At 44.7% G+C, this 19328-nt stretch overlaps 1 protein-coding gene across 1 annotated transcript in view; it reads left to right on the top strand.

Annotated features, from left to right (window-relative positions):
• The window catches only part of LOC124035351, a 107783-nt gene that overhangs the window by 70946 nt on the left and 17509 nt on the right, over nucleotides 1-19328 (top strand). The window contains 2 exon segments of the mRNA XM_046348816.1: nucleotides 8813-8949; nucleotides 11213-11348. Coding sequence (XP_046204772.1) covers nucleotides 8813-8949; nucleotides 11213-11348 — 273 coding nt within the window.

Here is a 19328-nt window from a genome sequence, read left to right as displayed (position 1 = left end):
CTATTTACAGGGGGTACCAGGTAATAACATGGTTATATACAGGAGTACCAGGTAATAACATGGTTATATACAGGGGTACCAGGTAATAACATGGTTATATACAGGGAGGTAATAACATGGTTATATACAGGGAGGTAATAACATGGTTATATACAGGGAGTACCAGGTAATAACATGGCTATATACAGGGAGGTAATAACATGGCTACATACAGGGGGTACCAGGTAATAACATGGTTATATACAGGGAGTACCAGGTAATAACATGGCTATATACAGGGAGGTAATAACATGGCTATATACAGGGAGTTCCAGGTAATAACATGGTTATATACAGGAAGTACCAGGTAATAACATGGCTATATACAGGGAGTACCAGGTAATAACATGGTTATATACAGGAAGTACCAGGTAATAACATGGCTATATACAGGGAGTACCAGGTAATAACATGGCTATATACAGGGAGGTAATAACATGGCTATATACAGGAAGTACCAGGTAATAACATGGCTATATACAGGAAGTACCAGGTAATAACATGGTTATATACAGGAAGTACCAGGTAATAACATGGTTATATACAGGAAGTACCAGGTAATAACATGGTTATATACAGGAAGTACCAGGTAATAACATGGTTATATACAGGGAGTACCAGGTAATAACATGGTTAGATACAGGAGGTAATAACATGGTTATATACAGGAAGTACCAGGTAATAACATGGTTATATACAGGAAGTACCAGGTATTAACATTGTTATATACAGGAAGTATCAGGTAATAACATGGTTATATACAGGAGGTAATAACATGGTTATATACAGGGAATACCGGTAATAACATGGTTATATACAGGAGTACCAGGTAATAACATGGTTATATACAGGGGTACCAGGTAATAACATGGCTATATACAAGGAGTACCAGGTAATAACATGGCTGTATACAGGGAGGTAATAACATGGCTATATACAGGAGTACCAGGTAATAACATGGCTATATACAGGGGTACCAGGTAATAACATGGCTATATACAGGGAGTACCAGGTAATAACATGGTTATATACAGGGAGTACCAGGTAATAACATGGCTATATACAGGGAGAGGTAATAACATGGCTATATACAGGAGGTAATAACATGGCTATATACAGGGAGGTACTAACATGGCTATATACAGGGAGGTAATAACATGGCTATATACAGGGAGGTAATAACATGGCTATTTACAGGGGGTACCAGGTAATAACATGGTTATATACAGGGAGGTAATAACATGGCTATATACAGGGAGGTAATAACATGGCTACATACAGGGGGTACCAGGTAATAACATGGTTATATACAGGGAGTACCAGGTAATAACATAGCTATATACAGGGAGGTAATAACATGGCTATATACAGGGAGGTAATAACATGGCTATATACAGGGAGGTAATAACATGGCTATTTACAGGGGGTACCAGGTAATAACATGGTTATATACAGGGAGTACCAGGTAATAACATGGCTATATACAGGGAGTACCAGGTAATAACATGGTTATATACAGGGAGTACCAGGTAATAACATGGTTATATACAGGAGTACCAGGTAATAACATGGTTATATACAGGGGGTACCAGGTAATAACATGGTTATATACAGGGAGGTAATAACATGGTTATATACAGGGAGTACCAGGTAATAACATGGCTATATACAGGGAGTACCAGGTAATAACATGGCTATATACAGGGAGTACCAGGTAATAACATGGTTATATACAGGGAGGTAATAACATGGTTATATACAGGGAGTTCCAGGTAATAACATGGTTATATACAGGAAGTACCAGGTAATAACATGGCTATATACAGGGAGTACCAGGTAATAACATGGTTATATACAGGAAGTACCAGGTAATAACATGGCTATATACAGGGAGTACCAGGTAATAACATGGCTATATACAGGGAGGTAATAACATGGCTATATACAGGAAGTACCAGGTAATAACATGGCTATATACAGGAAGTACCAGGTAATAACATGGTTATATACAGGAAGTACCAGGTAATAACATGGTTATATACAGGAAGTACCAGGTAATAACATGGTTATATACAGGAAGTACCAGGTAATAACATGGTTATATACAGGGAGTACCAGGTAATAACATGGTTAGATACAGGGAGGTAATAACATGGTTATATACAGGAAGTACCAGGTAATAACATGGTTATATACAGGAAGTACCAGGTATTAACATTGTTATATACAGGAAGTATCAGGTAATAACATGGTTATATACAGGGAGGTAATAACATGGTTATATACAGGGAATACCGGGTAATAACATGGTTATATACAGGGAGTACCAGGTAATAACATGGCTATATACAGGGGTACCAGGTAATAACATGGCTATATACAAGGAGTACCAGGTAATAACATGGCTGTATACAGGGAGGTAATAACATGGCTATATACAGGGAGTACCAGGTAATAACATGGCTATATACAGGGGGTACCAGGTAATAACATGGCTATATACAGGGAGTACCAGGTAATAACATGGTTATATACAGGGAGTACCAGGTACTAACATGGCTATATACAGGGAGGTAATAACATGGCTATATACAGGGAGGTAATAACATGGCTATATACAGGGAGGTACTAACATGGCTATATACAGGAGGTAATAACATGGCTATATACAGGGAGGTAATAACATGGCTATTTACAGGGGGTACCAGGTAATAACATGGTTATATACAGGGAGGTAATAACATGGCTATATACAGGAGGTAATAACATGGCTACATACAGGGGGTACCAGGTAATAACATGGTTATATACAGGGAGTACCAGGTAATAACATAGCTATATACAGGGAGGTAATAACATGGCTATATACAGGGAGGTAATAACATGGCTATATACAGGGAGGTAATAACATGGCTATTTACAGGGGGTACCAGGTAATAACATGGTTATATACAGGGAGTACCAGGTAATAACATGGCTATATACAGGGAGTACCAGGTAATAACATGGTTATATACAGGGAGTACCAGGTAATAACATGGCTATATACAGGGAGTACCAGGTAATAACATGGTTATATACAGGGGGTACCAGGTAATAACATGGTTATATACAGGGAGGTAATAACATGGTTATATACAGGGAGTACCAGGTAATAACATGGCTATATACAGGGAGTACCAGGTAATAACATGGCTATATACAGGGAGTACCAGGTAATAACATGGCTATATACAGGGAGTACCAGGTAATAACATGGTTATATACAGGAAGTACCAGGTAATAACATGGCTATATACAGGAAGTACCAGGTAATAACATGTTATATACAGAGAGTACCAGGTAATAACATGGCTATATACAGGGAGGTAATAACATGGCTATATACAGGGAGGTAATAACATGGCTACATACAGGGGGTACCAGGTAATAACATGGTTATATACAGGGAGTACCAGGTAATAACATGGCTATATACAGGGAGGTAATAACATGGTTATATACAGGAAGTACCAGGTAATAACATGGCTATATACAGGGAGTACCAGGTAATAACATGGTTATATACAGGAAGTACCAGGTAATAACATGGCTATATACAGGGAGTACCAGGTAATAACATGGCTATATACAGGGAGGTAATAACATGGCTATATACAGGAAGTACCAGGTAATAACATGGCTATATACAGGAAGTACCAGGTAATAACATGGCTATATACAAGGAGTACCAGGTAATAACATGGTTATATACAGGGAGTACCAGGTAATAACATGGCTATATACAGGGAGTACCAGGTAATAACATGGTTATATACAGGGAGTACCAGGTAATAACATGGCTATATACAGGGGTACCAGGTAATAACATGGCTATATACAGGGAGTATCAGGTAATAACATGGCTATATACAGGGAGGTAATAACATGGCTATATAAATCAAATCAAATCAAATCAAATTTTATTTGTCACATACACATGGTTAGCAGATGTTAATGCGAGTGTAGCGAAATGCTTGTGCTTCTAGTTCCGACAATGCAGTGATAACCAACAAGTAATCTAACTAACAATTCCAAAACTACTGTCTTATACACAGTGTAAGGGGAAGTACCAGGTAATAACATGGCTATATACAGGAAGTACCAGGTAATAACATGGCTATATACAAGGAGTACCAGGTAATAACATGGTTATATAATAATAAATAATAATAATAATATATGCCATTTAGCAGACGCTTTTATCCAAAGCGACTTACAGTCATGTGTGCATACATTCTACGTATGGGTAGTCCCGGGGATCGAACCCACTACCCTGGCGTTACAAGCGCCATGCTCTACCAACTGAGCTACAGAAGGACCACTATATATATATATATATACAGGGAGTACCAGGTAATAACATGGCTATAACATGGCTATATACAGGGGTACCAGGTAATAACATGGTTATATACAGGAAGTACCAGGTAATAACATGGCTATATACAGGGAGTACCAGGTAATAACATGGTTATATACAGGAAGTACCAGGTAATAACATGGCTATATACAGGGAGTACCAGGTAATAACATGGCTATATACAGGGAGGTAATAACATGGCTATATACAGGAAGTACCAGGTAATAACATGGCTATATACAGGAAGTACCAGGTAATAACACGGCTACATACAGGGGTACCAGGTAATAACATGGCTATATACAAGGAGTACCAGGTAATAACATGGTTATATACAGGGAGTACCAGGTAATAACATGGTTATATACAGGGAGTACCAGGTAATAACATGGCTATATACAGGAGTACCAGGTAATAACATGGTTATATACAGGGAGTACCAGGTAATAACATAGGTGTATACAGTGAGTACCAGGTAATAACATGGTTATATACAGGGAGTACCAGGTAATAACATGGCTATATACAGGGAGTACCAGGTAATACCATGGTTATATACAGGGAGGTAATAACGGTTATATACAGGGAGTACCAGGTAATAACATGGCTATATACAGGGAGTACCAGGTAATAACATGGTTATATACAGGGAGTACCAGGTAATAACATAGGTGTATACAGTGAGTACCAGGTAATAACATGGTTATATACAGGGAGTACTAGGTAATAACATGACTATATACAGGAAGTACCAGGTAATAACATGGTTATATACAGGGAGTACCAGGTAATAACATGGTTATATACAGGAAGTGCCAGGTAATAACATGTCTATATACAGGAAGTACCAGGTATTAACATGACTATATACAGGGAGGTAATAACATGGCTATATACAGAGAGTACCAGGTAATAGCATGGCTATATACAGGAAGTGCCAGGTAATAACATGTCTATATACAGGAAGTACCAGGTAATAACATGGCTATATACAGGAAGTGCCAGGTAATAACAGGGTTATATACAGGGAGTACCAGGTAATAACATGGTTATATACAGGGAGTACCAGGTAATAACATGGTTATATACAGGGAGTACCAGGTAATAACATGGTTATATACAGGGAGTACCAGGTAATAACATGGTTATATACAGGGAGGTAATAACATGGTTATATACAGGGAGTACCAGGTAATAGCATGGCTATATACAGGAGGTAATAACATGGTTATATACAGGGAGTACCAGGTAATAACATGGCTATATACAGGGAGTACCAGGTAATAACATGGTTATATACAGGGAGTACCAGGTAATAACATGGTTATATACAGGGAGTACCAGGTAATAACATGGTTATATACAGGGAGTACCAGGTAATAACATGGTTATATACAGGAAGTACCAGGTAATAACATGGCTATATACAGGAGTACCAGGTAATAACATGGTTATATACAGGAAGTACCAGGTAATAACATGTTATATACAGAGAGTACCAGGTAATAACATGGTTATATACAGGGAGTACCAGGTAATAACATGGCTATATACAGGAAGTACCAGGTAATAACATGGTTATATACAGGGAGTACCAGGTAATAACATGGCTATATACAGGGAGTACCAGGTAATAACATGGTTATATACAGGGAGTACCAGGTAATAACATGGCTATATACAGGGGTACCAGGTAATAACATGGCTATATACAGGGAGGTAATAACATGGCTATATACAGGGAGTATCAGGTAATAACATGGCTATATACAGGGAGGTAATAACATGGCTATATAAATCAAATCAAATCAAATCAAATTTTATTTGTCACATACACATGGTTAGCAGATGTTAATGCGAGTGTAGCGAAATGCTTGTGCTTCTAGTTCCGACAATGCAGTGATAACCAACAAGTAATCTAACTAACAATTCCAAAACTACTGTCTTATACACAGTGTAAGGGGAAGTACCAGGTAATAACATGGCTATATACAGGAAGTACCAGGTAATAACATGGCTATATACAAGGAGTACCAGGTAATAACATGGTTATATACAGGGAGTACCAGGTAATAACATGGCTATAACATGGCTATATACAGGGGTACCAGGTAATAACATGGCTATATACAGGGAGTACCAGGTAATAACATGGTTATATACAGGAAGTACCAGGTAATAACATGGCTATATACAGGGAGTACCAGGTAATAACATGGTTATATACAGGAAGTACCAGGTAATAACATGGCTATATACAGGGAGTACCAGGTAATAACATGGCTATATACAGGGAGGTAATAACGTGGCTATATACAGGAAGTACCAGGTAATAACATGGCTATATACAGGAAGTACCAGGTAATAACACGGCTACATACAGGGGTACCAGGTAATAACATGGCTATATACAGGGAGGTAATAACATGGCTATATACAGGGAGTATCAGGTAATAACATGGCGATATACAGGAAGTACCAGGTAATAACATGGTTATATACAGGGAGTACCAGGTAATAACACGGCTATATACAGGGGTACCAGGTAATAACATGGCTATATACAGGGAGGTAATAACATGGCTATATACAGGGAGGTAATAACATGGCTATATACAGCGAGGTAATAACATGGCTATATACAGGGAGGTAATAACATGGTTATATACAGGGGGTACCAGGTAATAACATGGCTATATACAGGGAGGTAATAACATGGCTATATACAGGGAGGTAATAACATGGTTATATACAGGGAGGTAATAACATGGCTATATACAGGGAGGTAATAACATGGTTATATACAGGGAGGTAATAACATGGCTATATACAGGGAGGTAATAACATGGTTATATACAGGGAGGTAATAACATGGCTATATACAGGGAGGTAATAACATGGTTATATACAGGGAGGTAATAACATGGCTATATACAGCGAGGTAATAACATGGTTATTTACAGGGAGGTGGCTGGCTCCGGTACCACTTAGCAGAGAGAACAGTCTATATGGCTTGGGTGGCTGGCTCCGGTACCACTTAGCGTGTGGTAGCAGAGAGAACAGTCTATATGACTTGGGTGGCTGGCTCCGGTACCACTTAGCAGAGAGAACCGTCTATATGGCTTGGGTGGCTGGCTCCGGTACCGCTTAGCAGAGAGAACAGTCTATATGACTTGGGTGGCTGGCTCCGGTACCGCTTAGCAGAGAGAACCGTCTATATGGCTTGGGTGGCTGGCTCCGGTACCGCTTAGCAGAGAGAACAGTCTATATGGCTTGGGTGGCTGGCTCCGGTACCGCTTAGCAGAGAGAACAGTCTATATGACTTGGGTGGCTGGCTCCGGTACCGCTTAGCAGAGAGAACAGTCTATATGACTTGGGTGGCTGGCTCCGGTACCACTTAGCGTGTGGTAGCAGAGAGAACAGTCTATATGACTTGGCTGGCTGGCTCCGGTACCGCTTAGCAGAGAGAACCGTCTATATGGCTTGGGTGGCTGGCTCCGGTACCGCTTAGCAGAGAGAACAGTCTATATGACTTGGGTGGCTGGCTCCGGTACCACTTGCCGTGCGGTAGCAGAGAGAACAGTCTATATGGCTTGGGTGGCTGGCTCCGGTACCACTTAGCAGAGATAACAGTCTATATGACTTGGGTGGCTGGCTCCGGTACCACTTAGCAGAGAGAACAGTCTATATGACTTGGGTGGCTGGCTCCGGTACCGCTTGCCGTGCGGTAGCAGAGAGAACAGTCTATATGACTTGGATGGCTGGCTCCAGTACCACTTAGCAGAGAGAACAGTCTATAAGGCTTGGGTGGCTGGCTCCGGTACCACTTTGTAGAGAGAACAGTCTATATGGCTTGGGTGGCTGGCTCCGGTACCGCTTAGCAGAGAGAACAGTCTATATGACTTGGGTGGCTGGCTCCGGTACCACTTAGCAGAGAGAACAGTCTATATGGCTTGGGTGGCTGGCTCCGGTACCGCTTAGCAGAGAGAACAGTCGATATGGCTTGGGTGCCTGGCTCCGGTACCGCTTGCCGTGCGGTAGCAGAGAGAACAGTCTATATGACTTGGGTTTCTGGAGTCCTTGAACATTTTCCAGGCCTTATTCTGACACCATCTTGTCTAGAGGTCCTAAATGGCAGGGAGTTAGGCCCCAGTGATGTATTGGACACTACCCCGAGTTGCACCTAGTGGTAAGATACCGAGCAGTTGCTATACCAGGCGGTAATGCAGCCAGTCAAAATGCTCTCAATGGTGCAGCTGTATCTTTCTGAGGGTCTGAGGGCCCATGCCACATCTTTTCAGCCTCCTGTGGGGGAAGAGGCATTGACGTGCCCTCTTTCACGACTGCGTTGGTGTGTTTGGACATTGATAGGTCCTTAGTTATGCGGAACCCAAGGAACGTGATGTTCTAGGCCCGCTCCACTACAGCCCCGTCGATGTGAATGGGGACATGTTCGGCCCTCCGTTTCGTGTAGTCCACAATGAGCACCTTTGTCTTGCCCTCGTTGAGTGAGAGGTTGTCTTGGCACCACACTGCCAGGTCTCCGACCTCCTCCTCCTCCGGTCATAAAACCACTCCCTTATTATCTCTACCACAGTTAGAAGTTCAAAAAGGTTATTGAATAGTGTAGCCTCTATAAATGACAGAAAGTGTAGCCTCTATAGATGAAAGTGTAGTCTCTATAGATGACAGTGTAGCCTCTATAAATGAAAGTGTAGCATCTATAGATGATAGTGTAGCCTCTATAGATGACAGAAAGTGTAGCCTCTATAGATGACAGAAAGTGTAGCCTCTATAGATGACAGTGTAGCCTCTATAGATGATAGTTTAGAACAACTGCCATGGTGTCATGGAGCTGCCATGCTCCGACACCACTAAAACAACTGCCATGCTCCGACACCACTAAAACAACTGCCATGCTCCGACACCACTAAAACAACTGCCATGCTCCGACACCACTAAAACAACTGCCATGCTCCGACACCACTAAAACAACTGCCATGCTCCGACACCACTAAAACAACTGCCATGCTCTGACACCACTAAAACAACTGCCATGCTCCGACACCACTAAAACAACTGCCATGCTCCGACACCACTAAAACAACTGCCATTCTCCGACACCACTAAAACAACTGCCATTCTCCGACACCACTAAAACAACTCCCATGCTCCGACACCACTAAAACAACTGCCATGCTCCGACACCACTAAAACAGCTGCCATGCTCCGACACCACTAAAACAACTGCCATTCTCCGACACCACTAAAACAACTGCCATGCTCCTACACCACTAAAACAAAACAACTGCCATGCCATGCTCCATGACACCACTAAAACAACTGCCATGCTCCGACACCACTAAAACAACTGCCATGCTCTGACACCACTAAAACAACTGCCATGCTCCGACACCACTAAAACAACTGCCATGCTCCTGACACCACTAAAACAACTGCCATGCTCCTACACCACTAAAACAACTGCCATGCTCCTACACCACTAAAACAACTGCCATGCTCCGACACCACTAAAACAACTGCCATGCTCCGACACCACTAAAACAACTGCCATGCTCCGACACCACTAAAACAACTGCCATGCTCCGACACCACTAAAACAACTGCCATGCTCCGACACCACTAAAACAACTGCCATGCTCCTACACCACTAAAACAACTGCCATGCTCCGACACCACTAAAACAACTGCCATGCTCCGACACCACTAAAACAACTGCCATGCAGACAAACAGGCTACAGACAGACAAGACTGTCTGATATTGTTGCAACTCAGCATTCTTTGTCCTCCAAACACGACGAGTTGAGTTTTTACCAAAAAGTTATATTTTGGTTTCATCTGACCATATGACATTCTCCCAATCTTCTTCTGGATCATCCAAATGCTCTCTAGCAAACTTCAGACGGGCCTGGACATGTATTGGCTTAAGCAGGGGGACAGGTCTGGCACTGCAGGATTTGAGTCCCTGGCAGCGTAGTGTGTTACTGATGGTAGGCTTTGTTACTTTTGTCCCAGCTCTCTGCAGGTCATTCACTAGGTCCCCCCGTGTGGTTCTGGGATTTTTGCTCACTGTTTTTGTGATCATTTTGACCCCACGGGGTGAGATCTTGCATGGAGCCCCAGATCGAGGGAGATTATCAGTGGTCTTGTATGTCTTCCATTTCCTAATAATTGCTCCCACAGTTGATTTCTTCAAACCAAGCTGCTTTCCTATTGCAGATTCAGTCTTCCCACACTGGTGCAGGTCTACAATTTTCTTTCTGGTGTCCTTTGACAGCTCTTTGGTCTTGGCCATAGTGGAGTTTGGAGTGTGACTGTTTGAGGTTGTGGACAGGTGTCTTTTATACTGATAACAAGTTCAAACAGGTGCCATTAATACAGGTAACGAGTGGAGGACAGAGGAGCCTCTTAAAGAAGAAGTTACAGGTCTGTGAGAGCCAGAAATCTTGCTTGTTTGTAGGTGACCAAATACTTATTTTCCACCATAATTTTCAAATAAATTCATAAAAAATCCTACAATGTGATTTTCTGGATTTTTTTTCTCATTTTGTCTGTCATAGTTGACGTGTACCTACGATGAAAATTACAGGCCTCTTTCATCTTTTTAAGTGGGAGAACTTGCACAATTGGTGGCTGACTAAATACTTTTTTGCCCCACTGTAGCTATCATTGTACATAGCATGTTTCCAGTGTTTTGATAATGCCATGGTTTTCTATATAACAGTATGTAACCTGTTTGCCTGTTCCCAGGACCCTGCGGTCATGGCAGAGACCGGAGCATTCCTGCATCAACAACTGTAACTGCTACACAGCCTCAGTGAGCCCTGTGTGTGGCTCCAACGGGATCACCTACCTCTCTGCCTGCTTCGCCGGCTGCCTCACACCTGTAAGTCCCGGGTCTTCTGGCAGGACCTCTACAGCCAGGTGCATTGTCATTGGCAACCATAGTGGACCATGTTCTAAAAGTCTCTATACATTATAGAGTCCTAGACAGCTGCCTCAAGGCTGTATCATTCACATGATAGTAGATCACATAAACCCATCGGGTTATCAGGGTCACCAAAACTGTAGGAGCAAGCTATATTAGTCATGTAGGTGATATATAGAAGTCTGTGGCTGAGTCCCAAATGGCACCCTATTCCCTATATAGTGCACTACTTTAGACCAGAGCCCTATAGAACCCTATTCCCTATATAGTGCACTACTTTAGACCAGAGCCCTATAGAACCCTATTCCCCATATAGTGCACTACTTTAGACCAGGGCCCTATGGCACCCTATTCCCTATATAGTGCACTACTTTAGACCAGGGCCCTTTGGCACCCTATTCCCTATATAGTGCACTACTTTAGACCAGGGCCCTATGGCACCCTATTCCCTATATAGTGCACTACTTTAGACCAGGCCCCTATGGCACCCTATTCCCTATATAGTGCACTACTTTAGACCAGAGCCCTATAGAACCCTATTCCTATATAGTGCTTTTAGACCCTATAGAACATTCCCCATATAGTGCACTACTTTAGACCAGGGCCCTATGGCACCCTATTCCCTATATAGTGCACTACTTTAGACCAGAGCCCTATAGAACCCTATGGCACCCTATTCCCCCTATATAGTGCACTACTTTAGACCAGGGCCCTATACTTTAGACCAGGGCCCTATGGCACCCTATTCCCTATATAGTGCACTACTTTAGACCAGAGCCCTATAGAACCCTATTCCCTATATAGTGCACTACTTTAGACCAGGGCCCTATGGCCTATACCCTATTCACCCTATTCCTATATAGTGCACTACTTTAGACCAGGGCCCTATGACACCCTATTCCCTATATAGTGCACTACTTTAGACCAGAGACCTATGGCACCCTATTCCCTATATAGTGCACTACTTTAGACCAGGGCCCTATGGCACCCTATTCCCTATATAGTGCACTACTTTAGACCAGAGCCCTATAGAACCCTATTCCCTATATAGTGCACTACTTTAGAGCAGGGCCCTATGGCACCCTATTCCCTATATAGTGCACTACTTTAGACCAGGGCCATATGACACCCTATTCATTTACATTACATTTAAGTCATTTAGCAGACGCTCTTATCCAGAGCGACTTACAAATTGGTGCATTCACCTTATGACATCCAGTGGGACAGTCACTTAACAATAGTGCATCTAAAACTTAGGGGGGGTGGGGTGAGAGGGATTACTTATCCTATCCTAGGTATTCCTTAAAGAGGTGGGGTTTCAGGTGTCTCCGGAAGGTGGTGATTGACTCCGCTGTCCTGGCGTCGTGAGGGAGTTTGTTCCACCATTGGGGGGCCAGGGCAGCGAACAGTTTTGACTGGGCTGAGCGGGAGCTGTACTTCCTCAGTGGTAGGGAGGCGAGCAGGCCAGAGGTGGATGAACGCAGTGCCCTTGTTTGGGTGTAGGGCCTGATCAGAGCCTGGAGGTACTGAGGTGCCGTTCCCCTCACAGCTCCGTAGGCAAGCACCATGGTCTTGTAGCGGATGCGAGCTTCAACTGGAAGTGGAGAGAACGGAGGAGCGGGGTGACGTGAGAGAACTTGGGAAGGTTGAACACCAGACGGGCTGCGGCGTTCTGGATGAGTTGAAGGGGTTTAATGGCACAGGCAGGGAGCCCAGCCAACAGCGAGTTGCAGTAATCCAGACGGGAGATGACAAGTGCCTGGATTAGGACCTGCGCCGCTTCCTGTGTGAGGCAGGGTCGTACTCTGCGGATGTTGTAGAGCATGAACCTACAGGAACGGGCCACCGCCTTGATGTTGGTTGAGAACGACAGGGTGTTGTCCAGGATCACGCCAAGGTTCTTGGCGCTCTGGGAGGAGGACACAATGGAGTTGTCAACCGTGATGGCGAGATCATGGAACGGGCAGTCCTTCCCCGGGAGGAAGAGCAGCTCCGTCTTGCCGAGGTTCAGCTTGAGGTGGTGATCCGTCATCCACACTGATATGTCTGCCAGACATGCAGAGATGCGATTCGCCACCTGGTCATCAGAAGGGGGAAAGGAGAAGATTAATTGTGTGTTGTCTGCATAGCAATGATAAGAGAGACCATGTGAGGTTATGACAGAGCCAAGTGACTTGGTGTATAGCGAGAATAGGAGAGGGCCAAGAACAGAGCCCTGGGGGACACCAGTGGTGAGAGCGCGTGGTGAGGAGACAGATTCTCGCCACGCCACCTGGTAGGAGCGACCTGTCAGGTAGGACGCAATCCAAGCGTGGGCCGCGCCGGAGATGCCCAACTCGGAGAGGGTGGAGAGGAGGATCTGATGGTTCACAGTATCGAAGGCAGCCGATAGATCTAGAAGGATGAGAGCAGAGGAGAGAGAGTTAGCTTTAGCAGTGCGGAGCGCCTCCGTGATACAGAGGAGAGCAGTCTCAGTTGAATGACTAGTCTTGAAACCTGACTGATTTGGATCAAGAAGGTCATTCAGAGAGAGATAGCGGGAGAGCTGGCCAAGGACGGCACGTTCAAGAGTTTTGGAGAGAAAAGAAAGAAGGGATACTGGTCTGTAATTGTTGACATCGGAGGGATCGAGTGTAGGTTTTTTCAGAAGGGGTGCAACTCTCGCTCTCTTGAAGACGGAAGGGACGTAGCCAGCGGTCAGGGATGAGTTGATGAGCGAGGTGAGGTAAGGGAGAAGGTCTCCGGAAATGGTCTGGAGAAGAGAGGAGGGGATAGGGTCAAGCGGGCAGGTTGTTGGGCGGCCGGCCGTCACAAGACGCGAGATTTCATCTGGAGAGAGAGGGGAGAAAGAGGTCAGAGCACAGGGTAGGGCAGTGTGAGCAGAACCAGCGGTGTCGTTTGACTTAGCAAACGAGGATCGGATGTCGTCGACCTTCTTTTCAAAATGGTTGACGAAGTCATCTGCAGAGAGGGAGGAGGGGGGAGGGGGCGGAGGATTCAGGAGGGAGGAGAAGGTGGCAAAGAGCTTCCTAGGGTTAGAGGCAGATGCTTGGAATTTAGCGTGGTAGAAAGTGGCTTTAGCAGCAGAGACAGAGGAGGAAAATGTAGAGAGGAGGGAGTGAAAGGATGCCAGGTCCGCAGGGAGGCGAGTTTTCCTCCATTTCCGCTCGGCTGCCCGGAGCCCTGTTCTGTGAGCTCGCAATGAGTCATCGAGCCACGGAGCGGGAGGGGAGGACCGAGCCGGCCTGGAGGATAGGGGACATAGAGAGTCAAGGGATGCAGAGAGGGAGGAGAGGAGGGTTGAGGAGGCAGAATCAGGAGATAGGTGGGAGAAGGTTTGAGCGGAGGGAAGAGATGATAGGATGGAAGAGGAGAGAGTAGCGGGGGAGAGAGAGCGAAGGTTGGGACGGCGCAATACCATCCGAGTAGGGGCAGTGTGGGAGGTGTTGGATGAGAGCGAGAGGGAAAAGGATACAAGGCAGTGGTCGGAGACTTGGAGGGGAGTTGCAATGAGGTTAGTGGAAGAACAGCATCTAGTAAAGATGAGGTCGAGCGTATTGCCTGCCTTGTGAGTAGGGGGAAGGTGAGAGGGTGAGGTCAAAAGAGGAGAGGAGTGGAAAGAAGGAGGCAGAGAGGAAAGAGTCAAAGGTAGACGTGGGGAGGTTAAAGTCGCCCAGAACTGTGAGAGGTGAGCCGTCCTCAGGAAAGGAGCTTATCAAGGCATCAAGCTCATTGATGAACTCTCCGAGGGAACCTGGAGGGCGATAAATGATAAGGATGTTAAGCTTGAAAGGGCTAGTAACTGTGACAGCATGGAATTCAAAGGAGGCGATAGACAGATGGGTAAGGGGAGAAAGAGAGAATGACCACTTGGGAGAGATGAGGATCCCGGTGCCACCACCCCGCTGACCAGACGCTCTCGGGGTGTGCGAGAACACGTGGGCGGACGAAGAGAGAGCAGTAGGAGTAGCAGTGTTGTCTGTGGTGATCCATGTTTCCGTCAGTGCCAAGAAGTCGAGGGACTGGAGGGAGGCATAGGCTGAGATGAACTCTGCCTTGTTGACCGCAGATTGGCAGTTCCAGAGGCTACCGGAGACCTGGAACTCCACGTGGGTCGTGCGCGCTGGGACCACCAGAGTAGGGTGGCCGCGGCCACGCGGTGAGGAGCGTTTGTATGGTCTGTGCAGAGAGGAGAGAACAGGGATAAACAGACACATAGTTGACAGGCTACAGAAGAGGCTACGCTAATGCAAAGGAGATTGGAATGACAAGTGGACTACACGTCTCGAATGTTCAGAAAGTTAAGCTACGTAGCAAGAATCATATTGACTAAAATGATACAGTACTGCTGAAGTAGGCCAGCTGGCAGTGGGTGCGTTGTTGACACTACACTAATCAAGTCGTTCCGTTGAGTGTAATAGTTTCTGCAGTGTTGCTTTCGGGGGCTAGCAGGCTAGCTAGCAGTGTTGTTTACGTTTGTTGCGTTAAAAGAACGACAATAGATGGCTAGCGAACCTAGAAAATCGCTCTAGACTACACAATTATCTTTGATACAAAGACGCCTATGTAGCTAGCTAAGTAGCTAGCTACGATCAAACAAATCAAACCGTTGTACTGTAATGAAATGAAGTGAAAATGTGATACTACCTGTGAATGCGACCCTATTCCCTATACAGAAGACGTACTTTACGACAAATAGCAGAGCCAGAAGACTATTGGCTAGAGAGTCACCTACGTTACCTGGCTAGCTCCCTATAAATTAAGATAATCACTCTAAGACTACACACTCTAAACCTAAACAACACAATTATCTTGGATACGATGATACGAAGACAGCAAAGACAGCTATGTAGCTAGCTAACACTAAACTAATCAAGTCGTTCAGTTGAGTGTAATAGTTTCTCCAGTGCAGCTAATCAGTGGACGTTAGCTAGCTGGCTAGTGAAGACTACGTTAGGACGGCGAAATACGATAATTACGCAATTATCTTTGATACAAAGACGGCTATGTAGCTAGCTGAGAAGAAATTGCTAAGATAAGACAAATCAAACCGTTGTGATATAATGAAATATAATGAAAAAGTTATACTACCCGTGGGAGCGATAGATGCGACCACTTTTAGACCAGAGACCTATGGCACCCTATTCCCTATATAGTGCACTACTTTAGACCAGGGCCCTATGGCACCCTGTTCCCTATATAGTGCACTACTTTAGACCAGAGACCTATGGCACCCTATTCCCTATATAGTGCACTACTTTAGACCAGGGCCCTATGGCACCCTATTCCCTATATAGTGCACTACTTTAGACCAGGGCCCTATGACACCCTATTCCCTATATAGTGCACTATTTTAGACCAGGGCCCTATGGCACCCTATTCCCTATATAGTGCACTACTTTAGACCAGAGCCCTATAGAACCCTATTCCCTATATAGTGCACTACTTTAGACCAGGGCCCTATGGCACCCTATTCCCTATATAGTGCACTACTTTAGACCAGGGCCCTATGGCACCCTATTCCCTATATAGTGCACTACTTTAGACCAGAGACCTATGGCACCCTATTCCCTATATAGTGCACTACTTTAGACCAGGGCCCTATGGCACCCTATTCCCTATATAGTGCACTACTTTAGACCAGGGCCCTATGGCACCCTATTCCCTATATAGTGCACTACTTTAGACCAGGGCCCAATGATTCCTATAGTTTATATACTGTATCCACTCCTCTCCAGAACCTGACCAGCTGTATGTCTATCTATAGGTGATATCCTCTCCTGTCCTCTAGAACCAGCTGTCTATCTATAGGTGATAACCTCTCCTGTCCTCCAGAACCAGCTGTCTATCTATAGGTGATATCCTCTCCTGTCCTCCTCCAGAACCAACTGTCTATCTATAGGTGATATCCTCTCCTGTCCTCCTCTAGAACCAGCTGTCTATCTATAGGTGATATCCTCTCCTGTCCTCTAGAACCAGCTGTCTATCTATAGGTGATATCCTCTCCTGTCCTCTAGAACCAGCTGTCTATCTATAGGTGATATCCTCTCCTGTCCTCTAGAACCAGCTGTCTATCTATAGGTGATATCCTCTCCTGTCCTCTAGAACCAGCTGTCTATCTATAGGTGATATCCTCTCATGTCCTCTAGAACCAGCTGTCTATCTATAGGTGATATCCTCTCATGTCCTCTAGAACCAGCTGTCTATCTATAGGTGATATCCTCTCATGTCCTCCTCCAGAACCAACTGTCTATCTATAGGTGATATCCTCTCATGTCCTCCTCCAGAACCAACTGTCTATCTATAGGTGATATCCTCTCATGTCCTCCTCCAGAACCAACTGTCTATCTATGGGTGATATCCTCTCCTGTCCTCCTCCAGAACCAACTGTCTATCTATAGGTGATATCCTCTCCTGTCCTCCTCCAGAACCAGCTGTCTATCTATAGGTGATAACCTCTCCTGTCCTCCAGAACCAGCTGTCTATCTATAGGTGATATCCTCTCCTGTCCTCCTCCAGAACCAGCTGTCTATCTATAGGTGATATCCTCTCCTGTCCTCCTCCAGAACCAGCTGTCTATCTATAGGTGATATCCTCTCCTGTCCTCCTCCAGAACCAGCTGTCTATCTATAGGTGATATCCTCTCCTGTCCTCCTCCAGAACCAGCTGTCTATCTATAGGTGATAACCTCTCCTGTCCTCCAGAACCAGCTGTCTATCTATAGGTGATATCCTCTCCTGTCCTCCTCCATAACCAACTGTCTATCTATAGGTGATAACCTCTCATGTCCTCCTCCAGAACCAGCTGTCTATCTATAGGTGATATCCTCTCCTGTCCTCCTCCAGAACCAACTGTCTATCTATAGGTGATATCCTCTCCTGTCCTCCTCCAGAACCAGCTGTCTATCTATAGGTGATATCCTCTCATGTCCTCCTCCAGAACCAGCTGTCTATCTATAGGTGATATCCTCTCCTGTCCTCTAGAACCAGCTGTCTATCTATAGGTGATATCCTCTCATGTCCTCTAGAACCAACTGTCTATCTATAGGTGATATCCTCTCATGTCCTCTAGAACCAACTGTCTATCTATAGGTGATATCCTCTCCTGTCCTCTAGAACCAGCTGTCTATCTATAGGTGATATCCTCTCATGTCCTCTAGAACCAGCTGTCTATCTATAGGTGATATCCTCTCATGTCCTCTAGAACCAGCTGTCTATCTATAGGTGATATCCTCTCATGTCCTCTAGAACCAGCTGTCTATCTATAGGTGATATCCTCTCCTGTCCTCCTCCAGAACCAGCTGTCTATCTATAGGTGATATCCTCTCCTGTCCTCCTCCAGAACCAGCTGTCTATCTATAGGTGATATCCTCTCCTGTCCTCCTCCAGAACCAGCTGTCTATCTATAGGTGATATCCTCTCCTGTCCTCCTCCAGAACCAGCTGTCTATCTATGGGTGATATCCTCTCCTGTCCTCCTCCAGAACCAGCTGTCTATCTATAGGTGATATCCTCTCCTGTCCTCTAGAACCAGCTGTCTATCTATAGGTGATATCCTCTCATGTCCTCTAGAACCAACTGTCTATCTATAGGTGATATCCTCTCATGTCCTCTAGAACCAACTGTCTATCTATAGGTGATATCCTCTCCTGTCCTCTAGAACCAGCTGTCTATCTATAGGTGATATCCTCTCATGTCCTCTAGAACCAGCTGTCTATCTATAGGTGATATCCTCTCATGTCCTCTAGAACCAGCTGTCTATCTATAGGTGATATCCTCTCATGTCCTCTAGAACCAGCTGTCTATCTATAGGTGATATCCTCTCCTGTCCTCCTCCAGAACCAGCTGTCTATCTATAGGTGATATCCTCTCCTGTCCTCCTCCAGAACCAGCTGTCTATCTATAGGTGATATCCTCTCATGTCCTCTAGAACCAGCTGT

This window comes from Oncorhynchus gorbuscha, linkage group LG05 (assembly GCF_021184085.1).
Source record: "Oncorhynchus gorbuscha isolate QuinsamMale2020 ecotype Even-year linkage group LG05, OgorEven_v1.0, whole genome shotgun sequence".
Classification (NCBI taxonomy): domain Eukaryota; kingdom Metazoa; phylum Chordata; class Actinopteri; order Salmoniformes; family Salmonidae; genus Oncorhynchus; species Oncorhynchus gorbuscha.
This window is presented reverse-complemented; position numbering and strand designations above follow the sequence as displayed.